At 39.0% G+C, this 27,943-nt stretch overlaps 2 protein-coding genes across 3 annotated transcripts; both read right to left on the bottom strand.

The window, feature by feature from the left end:
* Nucleotides 1–81: 81 nt before the first annotated feature.
* On the bottom strand, nucleotides 82–14,160 carry LOC124131411. 2 transcript variants are annotated; one of them, XM_046494683.2, is made up of 23 exons: nucleotides 14,065–14,160; nucleotides 12,338–12,680; nucleotides 11,558–11,924; nucleotides 10,559–10,599; nucleotides 10,037–10,385; nucleotides 9,471–9,629; nucleotides 9,286–9,332; nucleotides 8,889–9,008; nucleotides 8,634–8,753; nucleotides 7,969–8,091; nucleotides 4,844–4,918; nucleotides 4,383–4,504; nucleotides 4,128–4,223; nucleotides 3,805–3,894; nucleotides 3,135–3,254; nucleotides 2,814–3,018; nucleotides 2,473–2,622; nucleotides 2,239–2,324; nucleotides 2,032–2,102; nucleotides 1,789–1,868; nucleotides 1,443–1,614; nucleotides 1,097–1,173; nucleotides 82–583 (listed from the first exon to the last, which is right to left on the bottom strand). In XM_046494683.2, exons 2-23 carry the CDS (start codon nucleotides 12,522–12,524, stop codon nucleotides 543–545), a joined length of 2,898 nt encoding a protein of 965 aa, XP_046350639.2. In that variant the 5' UTR covers nucleotides 12,525–12,680; nucleotides 14,065–14,160; the 3' UTR covers nucleotides 82–542. The 2 variants fall into 2 exon arrangements, with proteins under 2 accessions (XP_046350639.2, XP_046350641.2); XM_046494685.2 differs by having other exon boundaries at nucleotides 14,011–14,119.
* A 1,467-nt stretch (nucleotides 14,161–15,627) lies between these two features.
* LOC124131412 lies at nucleotides 15,628–26,650 on the bottom strand. The gene is made up of 23 exons (XM_046494686.2): nucleotides 26,395–26,650; nucleotides 26,011–26,351; nucleotides 24,719–25,208; nucleotides 24,280–24,335; nucleotides 23,306–24,020; nucleotides 23,005–23,103; nucleotides 22,820–22,875; nucleotides 22,581–22,676; nucleotides 22,230–22,349; nucleotides 22,003–22,125; nucleotides 21,795–21,869; nucleotides 21,109–21,230; nucleotides 20,594–20,698; nucleotides 20,255–20,350; nucleotides 19,872–19,994; nucleotides 19,411–19,630; nucleotides 19,030–19,176; nucleotides 18,771–18,862; nucleotides 18,241–18,314; nucleotides 17,977–18,056; nucleotides 17,619–17,769; nucleotides 17,108–17,181; nucleotides 15,628–17,002 (listed from the first exon to the last, which is right to left on the bottom strand). Exons 2-23 carry the CDS (start codon nucleotides 26,237–26,239, stop codon nucleotides 16,986–16,988), a joined length of 3,360 nt encoding a protein of 1,119 aa, XP_046350642.2. The 5' UTR covers nucleotides 26,240–26,351; nucleotides 26,395–26,650; the 3' UTR covers nucleotides 15,628–16,985.
* Nucleotides 26,651–27,943: the final 1,293 nt, after the last annotated feature.

Genomic DNA, 27,943 nt, shown 5'->3' with positions numbered 1-27,943 from the left:
GCCCTTTTCTGGTGTCCCCGGCCGTGATAAAACCATACTCACCCACTCACTATTTCAGCCAATACCAGGATAACACACAAATAATGTTATAAAAACATGTTTATCATCAACTAATTGCACACACTACATTACTTATTAAGACGAAATTCACATTGGTACAAGACAACATATACAATAAAACTGGTATGTTCAATATTTCATTGACAATGTTCAAAACTCCACTTCGTAAATAAAATAAAGTTTAAGAAAATGAAATCATTTTCAAATACAAACAAAAAGAACTTCAGATGTGATCAAAGAATATTCACATGTAAGTACATTGCATGTGCGCAAATGAAATGTGTACTTTGATCGCACGTAGTCTCCGAAGGTGTTAAAGGTATACGCAATGTTTGCTAACATGGTAATTGTTGTAGTGAAGATTTCCTGGGTTACTTTTCCATTGTTGTCCTTTTGTGTTGACTTAAGCATTGCAATGCAACACAATTTCAGAAAATCAAGCTTCAAATTATCAAACAACAAGAAAGCCTTCGTTCATATTCTCATTGTCCTTTTAAATCTCTAAGTTCCACATGGCTCACAGCTGAAGATAAACAGAACAAAGTTAAGTTAGTTGCGAATGCTCAAACATACATTTGTTATATTTTTGTTAATTTCGTGACATTTTATATGTACAATTCCAGTAATTATACACTTTGAAAATACAAGCTGATTATATAATGTATATCAAGTTAAACAGGGTTAATCATTGAGCAAATGTAAGACAATAAATAAAAAGGAAGACCAAAATTTGTAAAAATGTCCAATTTTAATGATATAATATTGATACAATTCCCGCTGGAAAGTTGGAATTCGTCTTGTGATTCAATATTTGAATACTAGTTGTTTGGAGAGTTTTAATATCAAGGGGCGGTGTTTCTTTGTGCGAATCCGATCACAATACCTTGTTTGGTAAGTTCTTTTCTGACATCTGTTTTGTAAAAATCCATTATACATGTTTATGTATGTTCTTACAAGGTTTTGAGAATACGCGTGAGTTAAAAGTTCAACGTGCCATCGGAAGTACCTCAGCTAAAAAGAGATAAGGATGTTTGACCTGATCGTTTGACTGCATAACTTGTTCCACCTCCAACTTCTTTCTCAACCATAGGATGTTTAAAGTGGACACGAACACTGTAACCAAGCAAAGTGGGTGAATTAAAGTAACGAATCTGTCGTAGTTGCGCAGTCATAGTGTCTTACCATATATCAAGTATACTTAAATCACTTCTTTTTGAAGAGTTAAATCAGTCCAATGAAAACCACACACTTAAATCTGTAGGGGTAATTAGTGACAATAAAATGTTGATGGGAAACTTTATCAATACCTTACTTGACCCAGACATAATTCATTCTGAGTACAGCCAAGCTAACTTTGAAAACAAGTATATCCATGCATTTACCTCTTTCCTTCCCTTTGTAGGAGGCATGATCCTGAGGGCTTCCTGGTGAATTCTTTCTCCATTTTGTCCCTATGTGAGTCACTGTAGAGCTGCCACTTCCCTGTTTCATCTTGCCGCTGCCAAGCTATATTGGGCTTTTCTTTTGTTGCCGTTGCATATCCGACTCCACCGGCTATATTTGAATAAAAAAAGCTTCATCTTCTGGGACACACATGGATGTTGAGGGTATTTAGTCAAAGTTTATTTCAGACGAAAAAGAGGTTTACCTTCTGGGGCACACATGGATGTTGAGGGTATTTAGTCAAAGTTTCATTGTGTGATACAGTGCTCTATGTTTATTAATTACCATCTGCGGTGCTTGGTGCGTCTCTGTTAGTTGTTGCATCTTGGGGACTGCTTCGCACTTTCATAAAGTCGTCAGGTTCACTGTATAAAGGTAGATGTATAAAGCCACGTTGTAATTTGCTAAAATGTCAGGAAACAAAATGTTAAGTATATTGACGGACACACGCTTGTCAAGTGCACAAAGTAATTTGGACGACGCATGATTCCTTACACGTCTCTCTGATGGAGACGGGGAAATACATACCAGACAGCAATGTCCATTTTCCCGTCCAATCCATATTTGTAAGTGTTCAAATGTCCATTTTGCCATTTTACCTGCAGGTTTAAAGCATATTAATAGTCATAGTGCATAATGGGACTTAAAATAAATGTAGGCATTGGATTAACTTAACTCCTAACAAAAAGGAAATGTTAAATGATCCAAGTTTGCAAATATTGCCTTCTTCTTTACCTTTACAACACCATCCTCGCGCTTTCTAATGACGACACCGGTACTCCCCACTCCACCATCTTGATCTCCGAATGACCAGTTCACGCCTGCACGAAAACAAACAAAACTTACCACGTAACTTACCATATGTTTTACCGTGGTAGTTAATTGAATTATCGCCACAAAGACAGAACACGAATATTGCTACAAAGATGACAGGTGCCACAAACAAATGAATGTCAAAGCAGGTCAAACCTCGTTTGACTCTGACTCCGATTTCTATGAATTCATCCTGCAGCAAGAAGCGTGGCTGGTCCTCTACTTCGACGACGTCCATTTTCCCATCGTGACCATACCTGTACCGACAGCTCATGCCGTTCAGGTCCCACAACACCCATAGTGTATCTGAGGAAAAGAATGAAGATTGTAAGTATTATGCCAAGGTCAACTGTAATGCTTCTTCAAGCTGTATCACAAGTTTCGTTTTCAAGTAATATATTCAGACGAGTCATGATAAATATTCCAAGTTCTGGTAATGCCTTCATTCACCGATTTCGATTGTAATAGACAATGGTCGTGAGTTAATGTATATTTACGTCTATTATTCGCGTGATTGACGATAGTCCCGGGACCTTCACAGTCTTGGTCTTCATACTGCCAGTCAAGACCTCGGACAACACGGGTACCAAGGGGAGGCAAGTCACTCACTTCATGTACATTGTGAAACTCGGATGGCTTTTCATCCGGATCTGGTACTTCGCAAAACTCAAGCTTTTGCTTTACGCCTTGGATAACAAATTCCTGAAAGAGAGAAGATACAATTGTAGGATTTAATTAATGACCACACTGCGCTGGGAAGATGGTAAACTGAAAACGTCCATGCCTAAAATTCAAAGACTTTTCGTTTAAACCCATACCCTGTCATCTTCGTCCATGTCTCCAGTCAACGCCTGGGTTACCGTCTCAATTGTCTCTGGTGTTCCTCCCCACTCGGCGTCGCTGTTCTTTATACAGATGTAGATTTTACCTATGTTTTCCTGAAAATATAAGCACATTGTTTGCATGACAATGACAATATACTGAACACACAAATTGCCACTGGTGTTTTACTGAAAATATATGATGAATGCACAGTACTAATTGAATCATTTCAAGGCATTGCGATGACGTTCAGTGAAATAACTGGTTTCCCTTATTGTTGGGTGTGAAAGCAATGTAGGGGTCGATTACCACATGACGTTTAAACCACCAAAACCTGCAGCAATACGAAGCCCAGTTTGTTGTCTTTCGAAATCATAACAGACTACCATGCTATTGCATCGACAAAACAACAATTGATTTGGACAATTTATTGCATTGTACAAGACCCGAAGAAAAGTAAACACGTAGAAAAATGTGATATGTCGTCAGCGCATTATGACGCAACCCAAAAAGTGCACTTTATCCAAGAATAAAGTGCTGTCGGCACCTTTGATCTTTTAGCAAGTCATCTAAAAAAAGACAGTTTGGCATCACCTGGCATCACTAATTGAATAAGTTGATACCTGGTATCGACATAAATAATCATATTTTATGTTCGTTCCTTACCTGTATTCTGTAATATTTGCAGAGATTTTCAATGTCCTTGCACTCGACAAGTGTCCCACGACCAAGTTTGGATAATGAAGTTAGGAATTGCTACAAACAGACGCCAAAATAATCCAAAGGGTGAATTTGACACGGATCAAGTTTCATATATATGTTTTGAAATATCGTAATATCACAAAGCGTAGAAAAACGAATGAGCAAATTCTAGAGCATCATTCATTCATTCATACATACATGTATATAGAAAAGTTAGAAAAATGAATGAGTTTTAAACTTAGGCAAAGAAATGGAATAAGCTTTCTGTATGAAGCGTAGTTACACACTCGATCAGCGTTTCCAACTGAAACCCAAACAACTGGCTCGGTGTCACGTTTCCGGTCAGCAAGGACACTAGTTAGCTGTACTATCTGCAGTCGAATCTGCAAAATAGAAATAGCCACATGTACATAATGTTGGAGTGAGTGAGTGAGTGTTTATTGCTTGACGCCGCATCAGCAATCTTAGTCAGTTCAGTCATATGTTTTTAAATATTGTTCAGGGTTTAATGAAGTCAATAACTGTTGAAGTATTTCACCAACGTTTTGATCCGTAGTCGTTAAGTCAGGACCTTCAACAACAGAGTCATCTGTGGCATATCCATCAGTGAGGAAAATTATCCTTGGCTTGAGATTGTGGACACCACCTATGCTTAGTGTTCCTCCTGTGCAATACAACGATTTGAGCATTAACTATAATCATTATACATGTATGACATTATGGACAACACGGAACAACTTAATTCTACCACAAGATAAAGTATAGATTGGTATATGTAGCACATACTAATGCGAAGAGATGGTCTTCAATGCTTTGAATGTCTCCGCAGTCATTGTCATATATGAACACCTCTGTGAATCTTGAATCGTGAAATCTCACTTTACAAGTTCAGAAAACAACTTGTCGTTTCATCTGTACAGTGTCATCGTGGTTTCGATATGCACGTTTCACGGACTGGTAGGCTTAAACGTCGCAGACAATATGTGAAGAAGTATACACTTACCTTTCTCTTTAATTGCAGCAATGCAAACCACCAAAGCTTCGAAAATAGGGCTTCGTCCTCCCATAAAAAGGTCATCTGGAAAGTAAGGCTGAATGTGATGATGGCTTGTTGTAATGGCTTCAAGTACGATTTATGATAATGCCGTCAAGGTTGTTTATTAAGCCTTTATTTGTTTAATATGGTCATAAATGAGTTGGCTCTAGAAATTGAATCAACATGTGAACTAGGCATTCAGTTTCATCCAGAGCTTCTCCAGCTATTTCTATCATTGTTTGCGAACGATGTAACTTTATTTGCTGAGCATTGGTGTTCTTGAAGAGTATTGCCAAAGATATACATTCACTGTTAACTTTGAAAAAACTGTGGTATTTTGTCTAAATATTAAAAATATATTATGGAGATGTCATCCCAAGTAACATTGCATGAAAAGTTGTCATTTAAATATCTGGGAAATATTTGTTAAAGTTTCTAAAATCTAACATTAACTTGTCCGGAAAAATGAAATTTGATGATAAAAAAACCAAAGCAGATGACAATAAAACCGATCGCCCAAACGCATCAGGGCAACGGCCATAGTAACCCGATGTACGTGAGTTCCGTGCAAATTTGAATGCACATCCGTTCCCTCATTTCTTGCCATATGAAAATCCACCCAGATCGGATAACTACATTCGTTATTGAATTTCTATCACATGCCAAGACTGACACGAAATCAGCGAAACCAAGTCCTTGGACGATTGCAAGCTAGACAAACATTCCGTCAAGTCGCCAATGCATTTCAAGTCCACGTAAGGACCATATACAGGCTCCAGCAACGGTACCAAACCACCAACACTACAGGTGACCGACCACGTAGTGGAAGGCCAAGGGTCACCACCCGACGTCAGCATCTTCAAGATCGCTTTGTTACTGCTGCGGAAACTGCTCGACAGACCATGGGGACACACCAGCGACACATTAGTGCGGACACAGGCCTAACCGAGGACCCATTCTGACACCACGTCATCGCCGGGACCGTCTTCAGCAACACAGCACCAGCATTGGCTCCACCAGCAACCACGAGTTTCAGCATGATAATGCCCGTGCCCACACTGCGAGAGCAACAAGAGACTTCCTCCAGCAGAATGGCATCAGAACCATGTTGTGACCTGCCCTCAGTCCCGATTTAAATCCCATTGAGCACCTGTGGGACGAGCTTCAAAGACGGCTGAATGACGTCCGACCAAGGCCGACAACTGCAGCTGAACTGCGTCAGGCGTTCCTCAGAGTGTGGGCTCAAGTGCCCATGGCCTTCATCAACCTCCTTATCCATTCCATGTATCGGCCTTGCACGGCAGTCATCAATGCACATGGCGAACACACGAGATACTGACTTGTGATGCCATTTTCTAGTGTTGTGTTTCACTTTAAGAACATTTGTCACTTTAATTTCAACCTTGGTGATCAGCTTTGCCAAGTTTCAACTTTAAATTGATCTAACCACATGTGGAATGCTGCACTTCCAAGCTAAAAAATGAAGGTTTTGTATTTCAAAATGACTCCGGAATGTAAAACCATTCGATTAATATGTATTTTTCAAGTTATTTGATGCTTTAGTAGCTCAACGTGGGGTTTAAATAAATATAAGCAATTGAAGAAGTTGCTTTGGCCGTTAAGTCTTCGACACCTGATCATGTCGAAAGAGGCAAGTGTGGAAGATATCCTTTGTACATTTCAGTAAACAAGCCTTGTATTGCTTATTGGTGTTAGGTTATATCTATGCCTAGAAGTCGTTACCTCGGAAAGAGCTATAATCTGTTGTTTAAAGAAGCTGTAAACGGCAAGGCAAAATGGGTATCCAAGGTTAAAAATACCTTGTACACATTTGGTTTCGGCTTTAGTTGAGAAAAGTAAGCAGCATTTTGTATCCCAAACTATTTATATTTGAATTTGTATCTCGATTAAAATATATTCATGAACAAGAATGACATTCGAAAGTTGATAATGGTCCTAAAATGTCTGTGTTGAACCATATCTTCTGAATACTGATATTAATAAATGTCGTACTGCACTATCCCGGTATCGCTGTAGTTTACATACAGTCCATATTGAAGTGAGTAGATATCATAATGTCCCAAGAGACCAGAGATTTTGTAACCTCCTCAACACTGGTCTTGTCGAAAACGAATACCATTTTACTGTTCATTTGTAAAGCATATATATAATAATCGTAAACACAAAAACCTTCCATCCTGCATTAAATAAGTTTAACATATTGTTGTCATCAATATGTCATGTCATACTGAAACCATTAAAAGTCTTTCATTATTTATATACCATGCCATGAATGTTATAAGCTCTTTAATGTACATAGTAACCTGACTATGTGAATGTCCAATGGACTGATGGTCTACAGTGCTTAGTGAATACAGAAATATAAATAGAGATAAAGTTTTATCACAATGTTGTGTTATAATGTGTAGTTATTATGGTATGTTATAATGATACCTTATAATGGTTTGTAATAAAAACATTTTGCCTGTCATGCTCATTTCCTATAATGGTTTATGATGAAGAAAGACAAGTTCTATGGATGACGTTGTTTATGATCGTAAATGTTTTGCTATAAACATATAACATATTGTTATAAAAGTTTGTCATAAATTTTTGCAATAAAGATTTATGATCGTTTGTTATGTTAGTTCATTATCATATATTTATTTTCAATCTTTTGCTTTAATGGTTTATGATCGTTTGCTATGTTAGTCCATCATCATATTTTTGCTATAACGGTTCATGATCGTTTGTTATAATAGTTTGTCACAATGTTTTGCTATAACGGTTCACGATCGTTTGTTATGATAGTTTGTCATAATGTTTTGCTATAACGGTTCATGATCGTTTGTTATAATAGTTTGCCATAATGTTTTGCTATAACGGTTCACGATCGTTTGTTATAATAGTTTGTCATAATGTTTTGCTATAACGGTTCATGATCGTTTGTTATGATAGTTTATTACAAGGGTTTGTTACAATGGTTAATGTGGTAGTGTTAAGAATCAGCACATATATTACGATGAGGGTCAATTGGGGGCACAGCTGACCAAGTTTGTCTTACCGCTCAGACATCTCACTCACATCCTTACCAATAGCATCTCTGATAGCTGTGTAGTCATTGGTCAATTGTCTGACTACCCTGACCCCTCCTCCCATTACGACCAAAGCTAAGTTCTCCTCCAATCCATGCTGCTCGGCCACAGTCTCTATACCTGAAGTCAGATTATGTACATTCAACATTTCGATGGTATTGGGGAATAGTTCACATTGAGGACATTCATATAATTCTTCAGATGCCTTGTGATAGAAGAGGGTTGTGGTTGGGGGTGGGGGGTGTGGGTGGGGGGGTGCTGTGGGGAAGTAATTCCTCGCACAAGGAAGTACGCAAAGTGCGCACATCGATTTTTACAATCTTTGAATAAGTCAACAATAATAACCACACAAACTGCTCATTTAATCAATAACACAAACTGTAGGCAACGACACGAAATCAGTGACAAACTTAAGTGGGTTACGAAAATCTCACACAAACCACATTTAGTCCTCTGATGAGTTGGAGGGGTGGGTGGGGGTGGGGAGGGGTTGATCCCTCACATTTAAGACATTTAGCCTTCCGATTAGTTGGAGGAATACCTCACATTGAGCATGTTGAGTTTTATGAGGAGCTGGGGCCATCCCTGTTATGTATCTTGTTGAATATGAAACAACTCCACGGCCAACACTGTAGCCACTGACAGCAGGAAACAACACTTACCATTTACAAACTTGTGTGCAGCTTGCTTCACTTCTTCAAATCCTTTCTGTCCCAAGCTTTCAGATACATCCAGACATAACACAGTGTCCTGTGCCTGAGCTTTAGGTGGCTTCGGATCTTCTGAAGACGCAAGAATGTGTAGTTTCATAAGGAAGTACATCCCTTTATGTGTTTCGAAGCACGGATAGTTTAAGAATTATGTTTTTCATTAAAGAAACGGAAACTACTGAATACTGATCTATATCTATATCCTACCTTGTTCTAATGCAACAGCAACAGAAGCTGCTAAGCGGTTGACTCTTGGATCACCGTGACCATCCCCTACGTTACAGACGCTCAGGTTGCCCAACAACATCTCTGCACGTTGGTAGTTCTCTGAAAGGGACTTACATTGCTTTGTAAATACACAGAGTATATTGTGTCAATTTCCAGAAAGCTATTAGTAAACACTATTGAGCACATAATATATTGTAACGATGTCAATAAAATAACAAGATTACAAGCAATCACTGGAAGATCTAGTACATGTATCTAGATATGACATATATGTACATCTGTATGTTGCAATACATAACCCACCAAACCATATAGGTGAGGTGTATGTAGGTGTTCCTTGTGGCCAGTGCCGAGAAACTAAAAACTGAATTCATACTTGCTATTGCCAGGTCAAATCTGTTCTGTTGTCTTTTGTATTCGGGGCTGAAAATATCAAATCAAAAGTACGATATATGTAAACTATTATTTCAAACATTTAATGTGAAAGGTTGGCATAATTTGAAATCCCATTCTTGAAGATTTACCAAGTAGAGGAAATGACATTCAGATTGGAATCCATACATTTCCTTCGCCGATTCCTTTCCGCTTCTATCATCTCGTCGTTGTATTTCTTCTATATGATCCCGTGGCTTGGATTCTGCATGGGGTGGTTCTGGTTGTGTTGCACGCTGTTCTGGGATGAATGTCGTCAAATTTGTTTTGCCATGGGAAACTCTTGCCCTGATGACAACACAAATTTGCATTGCTCATAAACCATCTAGCTGTCCGATTGGTCACGGTCATGTAAACCTATTCAAGTAGACAGACCGGTCGGTATGGACACCATGTCATCATAATACTTAATGTAACGACACAAATGATCCTATTCTCATTTTGACTTACTTTGACAGAGGTCACAATACTTGTACCTTTGTTTCACTTAGGTAAGCGTACAATACGTCCCCTGGAGGTTGCCTCAATTTGACATAATTTAAGGAATCGCACTAAACATATTGACGCCAATTTGCACACCCGTTTATGAAACATAAATTCATTATCGAGTGTGGTTTATTGAATGGGGTTCAGCTATAGTGGTCTTTTCTAAAACACTGGTTGGTGATTTGCTATTATATGTCTGTAATACTTACCCCATGTCATCAGGCTCTGCTGTGCATTGCTCATGGAGAGGCCTTCGCTCTGACAAGAAAGCTGGTGCCACAGTTGATTCTGGCACTTGAAAACCAGAGCTATTCGTATTTAGAAGATCCTTCAGGTCCTGCACCAAATCAGATGTGGGCTGTTCTTCTGGCAGTCTCAAGGGTGTCCCCTCCGGTGCGTCAGTTTCGCTGAGGATCTTGTCCGACATTTTGAGCAATACATTTTTCATTTCAGACAATGACTCGCGAACCTGCTTCAGTTCCATCTCAATACTGTCAATTCTGCTGCTCGGTATGAGCGACTCGCTCCTTTCGTCCGATGGATAAATCCCAGTGGAATCTGTCACAAAACTATCCAGATGTTTGGCAAGTCGATGTTTATTACTTACAATTCGAAACAAACTATAGATTCAATAAATATAAAATTTGATATACAAAATATAGCATATTTCCCCACAAAAAAATATTTTAAAAATGTGCTGTGACTTGAGGAGGTAACTAAACAATCCTTACCCTCAGACAAACTTTGAAACCATTGCGATGACTTGACAACCCTAGAAAATCAAGGCAGATCGTTCATACAGATAACATACTATTAACACAATTAAGGTGAGGTGAGGTGAAATGGGGTTTAACGTCGCGTCCAAGATTATTGAACTAACATTGCGACTTGCATGCACGTGTGTGTGTGGCTGCTTGTACCAGTCGTTTATAGTGCTAGCCCACTTCGTTTGTTATTAAGGGGTACCACCTACTATCGACCTATGTAATTATCATTATGCTTGGAGGCCGTGGTATCGAGAATTATGCCTGGGCATTTAGCTACTTATCAGTTGAAACTTATCATCATTACGCAACTCATTAAATTAACACGGATATTTTTTATGGTATTCTGAAATAAAGAATGTGGACACAACCTCAGCGGTGTCTTCCCATTATGACAGCTGTTGCATTTGTACTTCATGGTTTGGTGACGGCTAAGTACTAGCTACATGCATCACCATATCAGAAACTGTTTCTCCAAAACTGGTTTCTTGAGTGAACGTCAGAAAAAACAAACGATTTCAGTCCAACTAGTTTACCAATTAGAATACCAATTCTCAAATACAATTCGGACACCTTGAGCAGTTCTGGTGTAGTGACTGAATATAATGATCTGCATTTGGAACAACAGAACGCTATCAACTGGTGAGTACGGATCATGAAACCGTTATCTGAAATGGATAAGATAAAACACCACTTTGTTAATAAATAGACAAACTAACTTTACTCAAAGAGTAATATATACCTACTTTGTCAGGAAGCTGTCAGAGTCACATCACTTCTTTCACTATGGATTTGATTCATACAGAAATAACAATCACTGGAAGATTAATAACGGTAACTGAATAAAAAAAATTGCATGGAAACTATTACAATTGTATATTGTATTGATCTAGTAATACTTTCTGAACACATATGTGTTGAACATTTCTATCATACAGTACAGAGAAAAGGGCAAACGTTTCCTACCTCTCAGCAGACAATGCAAACTTAACCTCCCTATTGCCAATATCTCCCAAGAGTTGCTGGAAGATCTTGTGTATCTCCTGTTTCTTCTCGATCATCTTATCCGCATCCTGTCTGTTTCTGTGCATGAACACAAATATCAGACTACCACCAATTATAGCTGACAGTTGGGCGTCGTATTCTTGAAATATTCGTTCGATAATCAGCCGAAGAGGATGAAATATCTCTGCAGAGATTTTCTGCATAATCGCACTCTTACATCCTTTGAAAAGTGACAAGAAATCCACCTTCCATTTCGTGATGCAGTCATGTGATATTTCTGTATTGCCTTTCCAACTCAACCGTAGCAGAGGTTGCTGAGTCCCTGAAACTGTTAGTGTAAACATACGGATGTTTTAGAGTTTGTTCAAAATGTGACATCATTCGCTTCTTTGAATATTGATGAAATTGATATGGCTGGAGATGACGACCCTTCCCGCAAAGTTTTCATTCATTACACATACATATGACTCATGGCTGTGCTAATACATTTTCGGATACGCTTGTCTTATCTGCATTGTATTCCACACTGACGTAACCCTCGACCCATACAATGATTTATAATTAGTGAGCCATTATTTACGAGCCTTTGTCAGTACTTAATACAGCCATACACCGTTGTGTCGAACATTTAATAGAATAACTCGAATATTCACGTAGGTCCCTTTAACTTCGACACAACAGTGTTAATGTAATACACGGCTTACTGGACAAAATGTAATCATTAAGGAAAATGCAACTCACACGTCAAACTTCCACCTTTGTCTTTGATGGCATCCAGGAAGGAACGGGTGACATTGATGGTGTATGCTGTGCATTCATTTCCCATTTGAATAATGGCATGTTTAGACGTTGATATAATATCAAAATCTTTATAGTTAGTATACGTCTCGTCGGTATTACAAGCTTTATGTAATACATTCTTTGACATAATGATGTCCAATACACCAAGCGATGTTAAGAAATTTCACTTCCGTACACTCGTTATCACTCTTGTGAAATATCGTTGTGACAAGATGAGCATGCGTGCCTACTGTAGGTGTCAGAAAGAGCCATTCAATCCGCCATGCATTTTCTCGATGATTATCTGAATTATCACATCAAAGAAAAATATAATATGCGCCATTTCCAAAAAAAATTGTAATATGTGTGTTTGTTTCCATTCCAGCTTTATGATTGTAGCGTGTAAATGATCAAGACTGGACCAGACAAAGCAATGATTCATATTATGATCAACGGTCCTACGGTATCGGGGTACAATGAGGCGCAATGAACAATGTCACATGACCTCTTCATCCATTCAATCACCTCGTGCGACAGGCATAGATAGCCTGACCTCGTCCGTGGTCTGGTGGACAGTGCGTATGCCCAAAGAGTGGAAGATCGGTGGTTCGAATCCCGGACGCGTCATACCAAAAAGACGTAAAAAGATGGTAGTTTTTGTTACCCTGCCTGGCGTTCGGCATTGAGATGATAAAACAAGTACTGGTCGGATAGGAGCCAGTACACTGTGTTTGAGTGAGATATCTGTGCTAAATTGCGGCATGGTATCTCAGTGGAATAGTACTATGAAACCGACATAAGTCTGGACTAGTGCATGCAGCGAGACACAATAAGTGCACTGATATTGAACGCGACGTTAAACTCCTTCCCTCCTCACTGGCTAAGGACCTATTCCAATCCGGAACCCCAAAGGATTTCAACTCGTAAAACACTGTTCACATGTAAGTCGGCGATGATTGTTTAAATATCTTATGCAGAAAACATGACAGGTCGATCGCGTAAATCTGTGCTCAGTGAATAGAACCCGTTTAAAAATCCTGTTTCAACAAAACGAAATCTTTGCTTTTCATGTGAGAGATCACTCGGTTGAAGGGATATAACTCTAACAGTATTGTACAAGGTATGTAGTTTCTAAAATGAATAGCGTTCTATTCTAAAATGTATATACTCTATATATGGTGTAGATATATATTTATTGTATAAACTAACACAGTAATGCAACATGGTCGTATTGACAAGACGATTTAGCACATCTACAGTGTAAATTTCATTATATGACAATGATCAATATTTTCTTGGGACATCGGGAGACTGGTCCTTTGTAATAGAGGACGCGTGATGACCTTACTAAATGTAGATCGACACAGCGTTTAAAATAGATGTTAAAGTAGCTTTTGCTTAAAACGGGCGTTAGCCAAAAGGACGACATGTGTGTGATCGAGTATGTTGTACATGTATACAAAGTGGACATTATTTGCTTATGAGTTCCGCCAGTAGCTCTTCCTTCCGTGTTATATCTGTGCCAACATGACATATAAATAGTCAACATGAAGTAAACAAAAGCCCTTTTACAAACACTACTTGGTTGCATACTTCTACTTTCCTTTTGAACAATAGCTGTGGACATATCTCACCTTAAACTCATCGATAAGGTGGGAATGAATCAGTATATTAGGGACTCCACTCACCAATCTGGATTATTGGCGGAACCTCCCTCTCGTGGTCCTGACGTTCAGATAAAAATAACATGATACAAATTTGAAAACGATACTACATTCCTGCGGGAAAACCCAAAACTAAAAATAAATATTCACCGAAGTCATGTTGGATTTATATATGGAAGCGATGCATTGTCTCGCTACCATAGTAGATATACCTGATCTCTTACTCTATTCAGTGGGCAATCTTGTCCCAGTATAAAGGATTGTTATGTTCTCGCTTTGTTGACAGCCACAAAGCCCCGTTTCACAAAGCGATCGTACTGCGATCACCTTTGTGAAACGGGGCCTTGGTATCATTTTTTAAATCTCAAGCATCGTGTGTTAAGGATCTTTTTAACAATATAAGTTCTCGTTTAATTACATGTTTTTTTCCAAAAGAAATTGAATTAATTGATAACTGTCGAACTTTTGTACATAGTTTTATTTTACAATATTGGTCGTGTTTAATGTGCAGCTCAGATGGTTAGTGTCTGTAAATATCTACTTTGCATGACTGATAAACATGTGTTAAGAAGTTGCGATTCTATAGATGTTCAAAGTAGGATATGTCCGACCACATCATTCAACGTATTTTATTCCTACCATAATAATAAGTGTCGTATATTTATAAAATTAATTATAATTGATGGTTAAAATTTCCTGCAATAGGGAGCTGTTTTTTAAATGTAACTTTGTATAAATAACTAAATTGTAAATATAGTAACTTCATCTCGTTGCTATATGGCTGAAATAATGCCGATGCAGTGTTAACTCACTCACTCACTCACTCATAAACCTCATCAATCAAGAACATACCAAGTTGAACCAAAGAGTTGGTCAGGCCCAGCAATTAACTGGACAATGTGTAATGGTGTAAACAGTTCTTCCAACACACTCATGTCGTATTTTTTGGGGTTAACTTACAGTATTCCCTGATGAATATGTGGTTTTTTTCTTAGTATTGTCATTGACATACAACATGTACATCTACAAATGATGCTCGACATTAATGGTTGGGATCGTGTACTGTACTTGTGATACATTTGTAACCTCAAAGGATTCATACTGGGAGCAATAAACAGGGTCACTCTGCACGTGGGGAGTTGAACAATCTCATCAAAAAATGCATTTGATCATATATCAACCTAAATACATATCTATTTGTAACATATATCATCATGGACATGTCTTGTGTGTACAGTATCCATGTATCCCTGCTGATATATTTGGTGGAAAATCAAGAATAAATAAGATAAAGGATCGACGGACTCGTTAAGGATCTCTATTGGCAGATGTAAATGTGCCGAAATGCTTTCAAATAAAGCATAGCAGAGATTATAACCGCGGGAGGTATTTAGACAATGAGTGTAACGTTACAAAATACAGCTAGAAAATAAGCTCCACGTCTGCATCCCTAACAAGAAAGGCACGTAGAAACCAAATGTATGGTGTGTACACTTACTGTCTGCATCTGTGACATTCAGTAGTCACACCACAATTGAAAAATAATGATTTATAAGAACTGAAGATATAAATGTCAAAGTAAGCGAATGAAACAAGGAGAAAATTTTATTTATCTTAATTGTTTTAAGAAAACACTCTCGTTAAACACAGTCGGCAATCGGTGCATGGTTCAAAAGAAGCAAGATCTACTCTGTGTGTCTAGCGTTATGTGAAGTCGTATTTACAAGACCAACCCTGTGCCAGGACATTACATTCTGATGGTGGTTAGACCTCACCTATCTGTCTCTGGAACAAGCCTTCTATAGCACACATGTCACATGACAGGAATTAAATACAAATAATACTTATAAAGACCGACATGTTGTCAAACCTCGTTAATGATAAATGTATGGTACAATATAGACGAGGTTTAACAGAGCCAGCTCCGCTAGGGTTCAGCTTCACCTTGTTCCTAAGGGCAACAGAATTACTCTAGACATACATGTATGCATGACATGGATATGGCAGGCCCTTGTTCAATGAATAGGAAGCTCTGAAAAATATGAGACTAGCATAAAGGTATGATACACTGTCACTTCTCTGTCCAGTGTAAGGAGGCGATTATCTTCACATGAAAGCATAAGCGAGTAAAATATTTTGTCATTTTGACACATGTCAGTCGTCAAACGGAAGGAATCCTTCGGTAACGCCTCAGTGCGAGTTCGATTGCAAGCACGTATTTCTAAAGAGTGTGTAACAATGAATTATGGTTGACTTTATTCCGTAAGGTTGCCACCGGCACCAATATATAGTGACAACATATAAATTAGAAATGTCACAGACTTGGGCACCAATCAATGTGCACAATTCGCATTAAACTGGCTTGTTTAAGGAAGTCTTCAAGTTTGTAAAGGCAGTAGTGAGTGAGTATGGTTTTACACCGCTGTTAGCAATATTCCAGCAATATCACGCCGGGGGACACCAGTAATGGGCTTAACACATTGTATCCATGTGGCGAATCGATCCCGGGCCTTCGGTGTGACGAGCGAACGCTTTAGCCACTTGGCTAACCCACCGCCCCTTTAAAGGCAGTAGTGTATGTTAAGCAAGATGAGATACACCACTGCTTATGAGTAGCGAGTAGATTGGGATGTTAGCCTACTGTAGGAAGATAATAATTATAATATTTATGATACGAGACTAAAATCTTAAATCGTGCTAAAATGGACATTCCAAGCAAATGTATTCAGATTCATTGTACAATTCATGCCACAAGGATAACGTCTCTCTTTACTAAGACGCATTGTTTTGTCTGTCTGTGCAGCCAGTTGTGGGTAGAAACTCATGTGGACTCATCAAGTTCATCATAGCGATAGCAGTGCTTTCGAGTGTCACATCGCCATAAAATATCCATTTCTTGTTACACGGCAAGTTAGAATCATTTCTTGTTACACGGCAAGTTAGAATCATTTCTTGTCAACACCTGCAAAAGAATGTAAGACAAGATTTAAACCACAACCAGGATTTGATTTAGATTTTCATCGGACGCAGAAATACCTTCACTTAAGAAAGAAATAATACCACTTACATGTTCTCTTCACTTCTCTTCTTGATTCATTACTTAAATCCTTCTCAAACATTTCCTTGAAGAGTACTCTGTAACTGTAAACACCAACACATGCACAGTAATCAAGTATTCTCTGTCAACTTAGTTAAGACAAATATGCTTTACCAAGGCAATGTTAAAGAACTTCTATGGACGTAATGTGCAATATAACGAATCATTTTTATCATCAACACAAATATGGCATGCGTGCTTTCGTGCGTGCAGGTGTGTGTATGTATGCTTGTATGTATGTATATATATGTGTGTGTGTGTGTGTGTGTGTGTGTGTGTGTGTGTGTGTGTGTGTGTGTGTGTGTGTGTGTGCGTGCGCGCGGTCCAAGTTAGTGTCAGTCAGACGAGTCGAACCTCACAATACTTGTCTGACAAATTTTGATTGATCAGTTCCACCAAACATCTACTGGTTAACCCCACTCTATAGAGGTGACGTCAATGTAAAACAGGGTAACTGAAAATTGGTTTCATATTATTTTACCTTTTGCCAGCTCTCTGTACAAGGCATGACCCAGTTGACCGTTTACGATATTGGTCTTCAAGCTTTTTGTTATTTTGAGCTGTATATTGTTGCCATTGGTTTCTTTCGTCCTTCCAGTGCCACACCCACGTACCCTTTTCTTGTACCTTGACTGTAAGATTATAGTAGATTTAGATTTAGAAAACTACTACATTAGTGACTCGTCTAGCCATGTGTTATCATCGCATTACAGGTCGCCTTACTTCAACTTAATAACATTGTTATATGGTTGTGTTAAAGAGGAGTGATCTTCATTAATATATATTCAACCATATTAGTGATATTATGGATATATTGTTATCAGTCAAACCATGTGTACCTTCCTCCGGCATTGTGACGTTGGTAGAGAGCTTCCCCTGATCTGATCTGGTGAGTTCGGTCAGAATGTCACCCGGGTCTCTGGAAAATATCCGTTTGAAACTCTGATTTACTTCCGAGATAATTCAGTTTTTGTTTCAGAGTAATACATGCTTCTTTGTTTAAAAATGTCAAGTTCTGATTTCGGGCGCTCTTTGATGCATGGCAACATGCATGAGAATCTGTATATTTTAAATGGTAGAACAAGTAGCTAGAAACACAATACCTTACAGTGAGGTCCAGCTTTCCGTCGGCACCATATCTGTAAGAGCCTATGTAACAGTTCTGTTTCCAGCGAACCTGGTAGGACAGATAAGAGGTGATAATGGTTTCTCCGTGTGGACGTTTTGTCAAAAAGGAACCCGTTTTGAAGGTGATTAAGCCCATAGTCAACTGAATAACGGTTATTTCTTTCAAATGTTTTGTCCAATTTTGTTGTAATGTCCATCGTCGACAGGTTTAGATTTATTATTATTAATGATATAATATATTCTCGTCACGATATCCCTGCAATATTTCCGATGTGACTATAAATGGGCAGGGATTATATCGAAAAAGTAAATTGTCCCCGAAAATTCATGAAAAAAATTAGTATGCTTCATACTGTTGAAAAAAGAGACATTGTCGGCAATAACAAATATATTGTTGCAAGGTGTTAATTTTCATTAAATGTTTTGCATCTGTTCTTGAAAAAATATCTAGTCTCCGGACAAATAACAGTCCCCACCCCTGAATATCAAATAGCTGGACCCTTACCTTCACCATTCCCTGATCATTCTTTCTGATGACGACACCAACACATCCAGGTCCTCCATCCTGGTATTCGTAGTCATCCTTCCAATCAGGACCTGCACAAAGGCAGATATTTTCGTATTTCACAGCATGTGTCAGTTAGAAATTCAAACAATGTTGACATTTTATTGAATTAATTACGTAAATGGATAAAAAGCTAAAGCATCAGTGCCAATAATAATAATAGGCATTCTTTAAGGACCTTAAAATATGCTTTTCATACCTCTCGTCACTTCACAACCCACTTCAATAAGCATGTCAGATGCAATAAGCCTCGGTTGATCAGGGGCTGGCCACACATCATATTCACCGTCCAAACCATACCGATACTGGTTGAAGGTCCCGTTGTCCCACTGGACATACAGCAAATCTAGGCAGAAATATCACTGAACAATATCTGTGTTAGGGTATGAAACTATGTATTTACCTTGGCTGTTTATGACAAGTGTTCACTTGATTTATCGGTCACAAAATAATATACTCTTTATATATGCCATGTTAAATGACAGTACCATACGACACACTAAGTCGCAATATCCCAGTACTTTGAAAATATGGAAAAGAAAGCTGACAAGCCTTTTAAGACAATAAAAATGATCATTACGTTTTCCCCCTCCATGTTTATCATAATGGTTGATGATTGTGCCCGGGCCTTCCGTGTCTTGGTTCCCCCAGTGCCAGTCCGGCCCCCTGGTCACCCTAGTTCCCAGGGGAGGAAGGCCATCCACTTCAACTATGTAGTCAAACCCATCAGCGCCCTGATCTTCGTTTCCATATCCTTCTTTACCTTCGAGCTTAGCCATGACATTTTTAATAACTTCTGTCTACAATGTGATCAGAATACAAACGTTTTATAAAAATATATTTTCTTGACATAAGTTATTTGAAACAATGTTAAGGAAACCATCCGGCACTGTCCTACTGTTACTAGTTTAGCCATGACATTTTCCCAAAATTCAGCATCGCTAAAACAGTTGTTACTGAGATGGAATATTATAAAACGAGTTCAGAATGCTATTTAGTTCGGGAGAGAACTATGTGACTAAATGTGAGCGTCTCAAATACCTTGTACTCCTCCTCCATGTCCCCCACCAGCGCGCCCATGATGGTGTCGATATCGTGACGAATATCTCCAGTCTCAGGACCAATCTGTCTTTGGAGACATACAAATATTTTGCCCACAGCCTCCTGGAGGATAATACAAAATTATACAGATTTCAGTTATGTTGGATACGTGTATAGTAATATAAGTGTGTGTAACTGAACAGTTTGCATTAATGCACGCATACCAGTACCATAACCATTTCAGTATGTACCTATATAGCTACAGTTCATCGATCATTGTTTTTGAGTTAACGTTTTGCTTAACACCAAGTGTACCAGTAAAACCTGGAATGTATATTTTGAAACGTTGTAACTGAAGGAAAAGAAAACTCTGCTTCCTTTACCTGTATTCGCTGATACTGACTCAATTTCTGTACATCTGAGAGGCCCCCTGCCATGTACTGCCCATGGCCTATTTCTGCCAGTGACCTCAGAAAGGACTGAAATGGCATCATCACACGCATACACAATAATCCGGACATTTGTGAACATCAATATTAATACAATTAATATCCGGCTGATATAAGATGAAATTAACCAAACGGACTAATAACATACGAAAAACGATCTCTTTTTTATGAAGTCTGAAGATCAAAATTTGACGATGAGTCAATTGTAGAACTTTCAAAACAACTTAACGTCACATTACTGTTCACTTACATGGAAAGGAGATCAACTCGTACCTTATTAGCATTTCCAACGGGAACCCACACCAAAGGCCTGGGAAATGTTGTTTGATTCTTCTTGGCTGTAAACTCTTGCATCAACTGAATAATGCGCAACTTGACCTAATGAAAAACATTATGTATATCATTAATATAATCGAATGCGTGATATCGTGTATGTATGTATGTATGTATGTATGTATGTATGTATGTATGTATGTATGTATGTATGTATGTATGTATGTATGTATGTAAAATCCTTTTTATTTGTTTTCGCTTTCTTGTAAATAACGACCTTGTTTACAATGTCAACAACAAAATCGCGAAGACAAAGTAGACACAGTTTATGGACAACAACTTCTTTAGTACTGTAAAGGCGACGTGTCGGAATATATCCTTATACCGTTGTCAAGCAAGACTGATAACAGTGTTGTCCATAATTTGTTTCTACTTTGTCATCCGTCAACTTCTAAGTAATGCCAATCAAACAAAAAAATTGCGAAGGGGTGATGTAGCAATATGTACTTCCTTACGTTGTCATCGACGTTGTCCACATCACCTACAGAGTCCTCAGATTCATCGGAGGCCTTCCCGTCTGTGATAATGATGAGCCGCGGCTGAACTCGGTGGACGCCAGAGATACTCAGAGCCCCCCCTGATAATTGGAGACTCAACTGACATTTTGGTGTTACTTGTACAAAAAAACTCTAATCAGGTGACAGAATTGTGACACTACATCTTTACACTAATCAGGTAGATGTTTCAGTACATCTATGTGAGTAAGTGAGTGAATGAGTTGGGTTTAACGCCGCTTTTAACAGTATTCCAGTTATATCGCGGAGTGTTAGCTTAATGTGAGAGGAAGGCCCGAAGTGATGCAGGTCTCAGACGTTTACCACTTCGGTGAAACCCACGAGCACGGGTATGGTGCTGACCCACGAGTACGGGTATGGATTCGAACCCACAGTCATAGGTTTCTGGCGTGGACAAAGGGACGCAACTCTGCACATCTGCGATTCGCGGTGCCTTAGACGACTGGGCCACCAGTGCCCCCGGTACATCTATGTATTAATCTGGGGATTGAGACAACCAGGTGACAACTACATCTATACACTAATACTGTGATAATATCACTATATATATATACACTAATCAGGTGACTGGGGCACTTCATCTATACATTAATCAGGTGTACACAAATTAGTATTTTGTAACATACCTCGTCCATTTATAGCGCAGAGGCACACCAGAAGTGCTTCAAATAATGGTGACCGACCGCCAAGTTTAAGTTTATCTAAACGAGAAATATGGTCACAATTAAAGGCATGTCAACTTTTTCGGTTTGTCACAGTTTTAACAGAAATTTAAAAGCCAATCAGTTATTATTCAATGTTTTATTATTTCAATGTGTATCGTGTGTATCTTACCAATTCTTTCCCTGACACTGGTATAGTCATTGCTCAAATGGTGTTCGATTTTTGACTGTCCTCCAAATGTCACGACAGCAAGATTCTCTTCGATTTCATGCTTCGCTGCAATGTCATCCAGGGCTGAAACATTACGAGGTATTGTTTTATAACTTGAACCTTTATTCGCACGTCTGTAAGGTGTTATCACAATCATATTATACTAACAGTGAACAGAGTCTGCATACCGTCAATAAATCCAAAAGCTATGTCCTTCATTTCTTTGAGGCCTTTCTGTCCCATACTGCTTGAAGTGTCAAGACAGAGTATCGTGTCGAGGGCTCGAGTCTTTGGAGGCATCGGGCTCTCTGTGGAAAATGAATTTACAATGTATGAATTAGGCATTTGAATCTACCTTATACGATATAAAACGTATAATTTACTTAATTTTACATCAGGAAAACAGTTGTAATTTTTTTTTAGTTGTTAATTTGGTAAAAAAAACTTCACTTGATTTTATCGTGACAATACCACAACAAGTTCGTACAGGTGAAAATCATTCAAAGAACACTGTGAAGTATTCATGCACATGGCCGTACCGTCTATCATTGCCATCTCAACTGTTTTTACCAGTCGTCGCACTTCCGGCGATGAGCCCTTTACTCCGTGCACCTTCAAGAAGTGCTGTGCTAGTTCTGAAATCAACAAAATAGAATTGCATTTACCTTCAGTGTATCTGTTCGTGACCCACAACGCTCTTACAACGAACTTTTCATCCATAATACACGTGTGGTGAAACTGACAACACGCCAGAGGAAGATGCATGGAATTGTCCTACCTGTATGATGTCCTGACACCTGAGGTTGACGGGGTTGTGGTTGTGGCTTGCTCTTTCTGTAATACGAGTGTATATCTCATATCAATGTGGGAAACCCTAAGGACACAAGGTTAGCTTTTGCATTATTCTTCACTGCCAACATACTTCACAGATATGTATTCAATGTATTGGAGGGATTAACCTACCCAGACGAACTCAGGTTCCCATCTTGCATGAGAGCACTGAGCTTTGGGTCAACCATGTAACCACCAGCCGCGCCTTGGCTTGTCTCCGGCATCTCTTTCCTGGTGTAAAATCAACCGTTGTTAAGCATAGGTCTTAAGATAAATGTATCTGGTGAAAGAATGTAGTTCTATATATCACCATATTATATCATTGCTATACTTCTTCGTATATTGATGCTACACATATCATGTGTATATTTACCCATATTTTCAACAAATCCGTTATTATAAAGTACTCAAGAACTCATTTGAAGTCACTTACCGGTTTGAATCAAAGTCAGGTGAAACATTCTCTGGTTTCCCCGAATATGCCAGGGGTACTGGTCTGTTGAAAGCGATATCAAAAAAGCGGTCATCAGGATTCCATGAATCCTCATGATGTGGCACCTCAGATAATTTCACATTCGATAATGGATGTTTATTTACATTCCCCGACAATTTGGCGTCCAGTTTCAAATGACTATTACTTGACGGATTTTCCAGTTTCTGTTGCTTTTGTTGTCCCTCTTGTTGCCGACCTAGGTTTTGTTGTTCAGTATCCTTATGTTTCCGATGTTGGCCCGACTGTTCCAGGGTATCACTTTTGGGTTCCACTTGACTGTGACGTACCTCAGTTGGGCCTACTTGACTGTCACTCGCCTCCATTGGGCCCACAACGTTCTCTTGATTTCCAGCCATAACGACAGTGTGCGCCTTTCTTCCGCCTCTCTCCGATTGACCTCCCTTTGTAGTAGATGCCTTATTAGAATCCCCGTCAGTGGCTAGATCAGGCGACGCAGACGGACGTGTTGATTCAGTGGCACTTTCCTCAGACTGTTTCGCGCTTATTTTCTGCTGAAGAAGGGACATCAGTGATTTCAACGTGGTGTTCATCTCCTCATTTTGGGTTCGTTGTTCCTCAAAACTCGCTTCAATGACATTCCGTTGAGCCTTCAGGTTTTCCTCAATATCTTCAAACTTTCTTTCTGTCTCATCAACTGTAATGCGTATAGATTACACATTTCTCTAACATTTTCATTCATCAGTTCCTCATGTGAATAAATGCATTTTTAATAATATTGTAGTGGCATCATTCAATGGAGACATTGGCATAGTAAACTTAGCGACTGTAGGAATGGCACAATATTTCTAGATATGTACAATACTAACATTAATATATAATAAATATATATATAATATTTAAATTCCAAGGTATTAAATTATAATACAAATCTAATAAAACAATTCAAGGTTTACCATCGTCGCCCAATGTACTGTCCACTGTACTCGAACGTCCAGCTTCATCCGCACACCTGAAACATAATAAATGTTAATGTATGGAGTTACTAATGAGTTGATACTGAACGTCTTATGTGATCAAAGTGGAAGCGATAGACAATTTGTGTTTTTGTTTGTTTGTTATTGAACGCGGCACTCAGCAATATTCCAGCTATATGACGGCGATCTGTAAATAATGAGTCTAGACCAGACAACCCAGTGATTGATATCATGAGCATCGATCCACGCAATTGGGATCGATGACATGCATCAACCAAGTCAGCTAGCCTGACCACCCAATCCCGTTACACAGTCGCCTTTTACGACAGCGATATATAAGCATGCACAATACTTCCAGTGTGTAACATGGATCAATATGCCGAGACTAAGGACAAGAGCTACATGCAATGTAACATACCCAGTCTCATCAGCGTTGTCAGCAGTATCTTCAACAAACTGGGCACCACCAGAATGAGGCTGTTTTGGGGCCTCTACAGGTACTGGAATATCTACTGGCTCGGTATTGGGTTCATCATAAGTTGTCTCCCTTGAACCACTGAGGTCCAGACTTAATTCCAGTGAAATATCTTTGTTTACACAAGCAGACAAAACAATTTGGACATCTCGTTCCAAGTCCTCTATCACGCGCCCAATTTCATCCAAGCTTACATCACTCTCATGGGCTAGTCCAAACCCAAACGGGTTATCCTGTATGCGAGTGACTCGTGCTCGGTAGTCTGAGTGAATTGTTTCTGTAAGGCTCCGAAGTTGTCTGTAATTATTCCTAATCAAGCCATGGATAACGTCGGCATACATGCATTCCGAACCTGCATGTAGGTGGACTTGACAGAAGGAGAGTGGCGTGTTCGACAAAGTATCCCAAGATAATGTAACAACTGGAAGAGCATCTGTAATGAAAAACACCACATATCAATCTCCTCTATCTACCATGTAGCTAAACCATGAACATTTAGTATGTGAGTGAGTTGAGTTTAACGCTGCTTTTAACAGTATTCCAGTCATATCAAGGTGTGTCAGCTTAATGTGGGAGGAAAGCCTGAAGTGATGCCGGTCTCAGACGTTTACCACTTCGGTGAAACCCACGAGCACGGGTATGGTGCTGACAAACCTAGAAACATAATCGGGGCGAACCGGGATTCGAACCCACAATCATATGTTTCTGGCGTGCCCAAGGGACGCAACTATTCTTAAAAGGATGTATGTATCTTTTACGCCACAACTCGAACCATCTTGTACATGTCTGCTTCAACGACAGATTCATTCTAGCATGGGCATGAGGCTGGTAATCCTGGACCAAAGGTAAAATCATGAAAAATACAGGTTATTTATAAAAAAACAAAATGAATACATTTTAACAGGTCGCGGACTGCTTACACCAACTGTAAATTGGACTGGCATCCTTGATTAACATTCTGTAAGCCGAATACATGTCAGTAATAATTTTAAACCACTGTCACATGTACACAGTCTTCCATTAAACAGCACTAAATAACAAAAACGGCAAAGGGACTGTGCATAATCTCACATTGATGTGGATAATGCAACCGTCATTTTGTTCTTTAGGGCTCATGTGTAGCTGTTGCATATGGAATAAAATTTAACCATAGAAAAATATTTAATATCTTAACAATAACAAACTGAATCAAAACATAATAACATACAAACCGGACATCATATCGAACATCTAACCTGTATTCATGTTTCCAGATGACAACATCTTCAAAGCAGCCTGGTCGGTGTTGATGTCCACCACTTCACAGTTTTCTGTAATCATTTTAACGTCAGTACCCATTGTCTCTCGGAAAACAAGGCGTCCCATTTTCTGATTTCCTGTGAGCGGGTTGTCGTCCTGAACACGCTGTTGTTCCCCTGGCTCTGGTTGTATGTCAATTATAAACTCTTCATCAGAAGAATCCATTGTGGATGTTCCTTGTGGTACCTTGTATGCGTGGATGGTTAACTCACAGACGTACAGCTGTTCTAATGTAAATCGAGTGTTGATCGTATACTTCAGTGTATATATATATATATATATATATATATATATATATATATATATATATATATATATATATCAACCAGCAGTATAGTGAACTGCGAGCTTCACATGAGATTGTTAGATTGGAGAGAGGGTCAAATGTAAAAACACTGTCATACTTCTAGTGGTACATACTCACAAACCTACGGGGATATGAAGTAGCCAAGATTTTCAATATGTCGTCCGTGCATTCAGTAAAATGTATTCAGCTACACGGAACGTGGTCTATTTTAACAGTCTTGTCATACCGAAAGTACGATCCCGGGAAATTACATGGAAATACCCCACTTAAAATAACCTTGCTTTGTGTAGCCTTTACTGGCACGTATTGTATTGGCTTCCATCCTGGTCGAGGTGACCTAATATCCTTGTCATCCGATAGTGTGGCTTGTAGATTTAATGCTCACAGAAGCAATTATAGGCTTATTATTAATATCTCTGTCGCTTTCTCTATCTCTCGTGCGCGCTCTCTCACTCTCTCACTGTGTGTGTTTGATGGATGAATTCTACATATATAGCGGCAGTAAGCTAGGTTCATTTCGAGGAATTTTCTCAGCATTTTTTTACGCCCAGTGGAATCTGCATTGAGGATACTCGAGACTGATTATTCCCTGGCCTTGACGTTTTATATTCACCCAATGAGACGTGTCTTAAAAACGTTGACATATAATCATATATTGAAAATATATTTTCTTATCTACAAAAATAGAACACTAAAACCAATTTTACATTTAATTATAGTTTATCAGTTTTTCTACCCGAATTTTCAACTTAATTTTATATGACTGAAAACAAGTCGCGATAAGTCACGGATGACCCATTAGCATAAGGCGCAGCAATTGCGTTCCTTAGAAGCGCCAGAATCCTATGATCGCGTGTTCGAATCCCATATTCGCCCTGAATACGTTTCTTGGATTGTAACCACCATAGTATTACCGATATGCCTGTGGGTTTCACCAAAAGGGTAAACGGCACAGACCTGGGTTACTTCGAGCTTTCCTTCCACATAAGGCTGACATGCGAGGCTGGACCCCAGGGCGATTCCTATTTGCATAAAATTATTATTTTCTTCATAAGACACAAATGTATATAATGTATGTTTATTATAGGGTGGGGATTATATCTCACCACCGGAGAATGCTTCCAACAACATTTAGTTGATATATTTCTGTTACACAGCAAAAAAAATGCAGTATCCGGATACCTCCGGACATTTACTCAAAACGCGTCCGGGTGTCCGGTGGCCGATACCTTGCCGGATATCAGATCCGTGGTATCCGGCATGGACACCTCACCGGAAAGTATGCCACTTGGAATCCGGGTATCCGGCACCGGATACCTCAAACCTCAATCTGGGTGTCCAAGGATCCGGCACCGAATACCTCATTCTGAGTTTCCAAAAAAAATGTCAATTTGGGGGGTGCAATTTGTTCAAATAAGTGTGAAACACCTAAAAATATATTGGAATCTAACAAAGAAAATTGAACATTGCTGAAGGTATCCCGATGGAATTTTTCGAGATGTCTTATTTCTGGTAAATAATGTTGGCCTGGGCATATCAGATAGCTGTGGTAATATTCTGTG

The sequence above is a fragment of the Haliotis rufescens genome, unplaced genomic scaffold, assembly GCF_023055435.1.
Source record: "Haliotis rufescens isolate VD_foot unplaced genomic scaffold, xgHalRufe1.0.p SCAF_1, whole genome shotgun sequence".
NCBI classification, from domain to species: domain Eukaryota; kingdom Metazoa; phylum Mollusca; class Gastropoda; order Lepetellida; family Haliotidae; genus Haliotis; species Haliotis rufescens.
Note: the sequence above shows the minus strand (reverse complement) of the source record. Positions and strands in the feature narration are given on the sequence as shown.

Bases quoted from the DNA above. Each gene is read 5' to 3' on its own strand.
- LOC124131412 (XM_046494686.2), bottom strand. From the start codon at position 26,239: ATGGATTCTTCTGATGAAGAGTTTATAATTGACATACAACCAGAGCCA. The intron at 21,231-21,794 runs GTATGTTACAAA...TCCAATTATCAG, and splicing joins CTGCGCTATAAATGGACGAG to GGGGGGCTCTGAGTATCTCT. The intron at 18,057-18,240 runs GTATTGTGTTTC...GATATTTTCCAG, and splicing joins AAGCTGGACCTCACTGTAAG to AGACCCGGGTGACATTCTGA.
- LOC124131411 (XM_046494683.2), bottom strand. From the start codon at position 12,524: ATGTCAAAGAATGTATTACATAAAGCTTGTAATACCGACGAGACGTAT. The intron at 10,386-10,558 runs GTAAGGATTGTT...GTTTTGTGACAG, and splicing joins GTTTCAAAGTTTGTCTGAGG to ATTCCACTGGGATTTATCCA. The intron at 3,255-3,804 runs GTAAGGAACGAA...TTATATTTTCAG, and splicing joins GCAAATATTACAGAATACAG to GAAAACATAGGTAAAATCTA.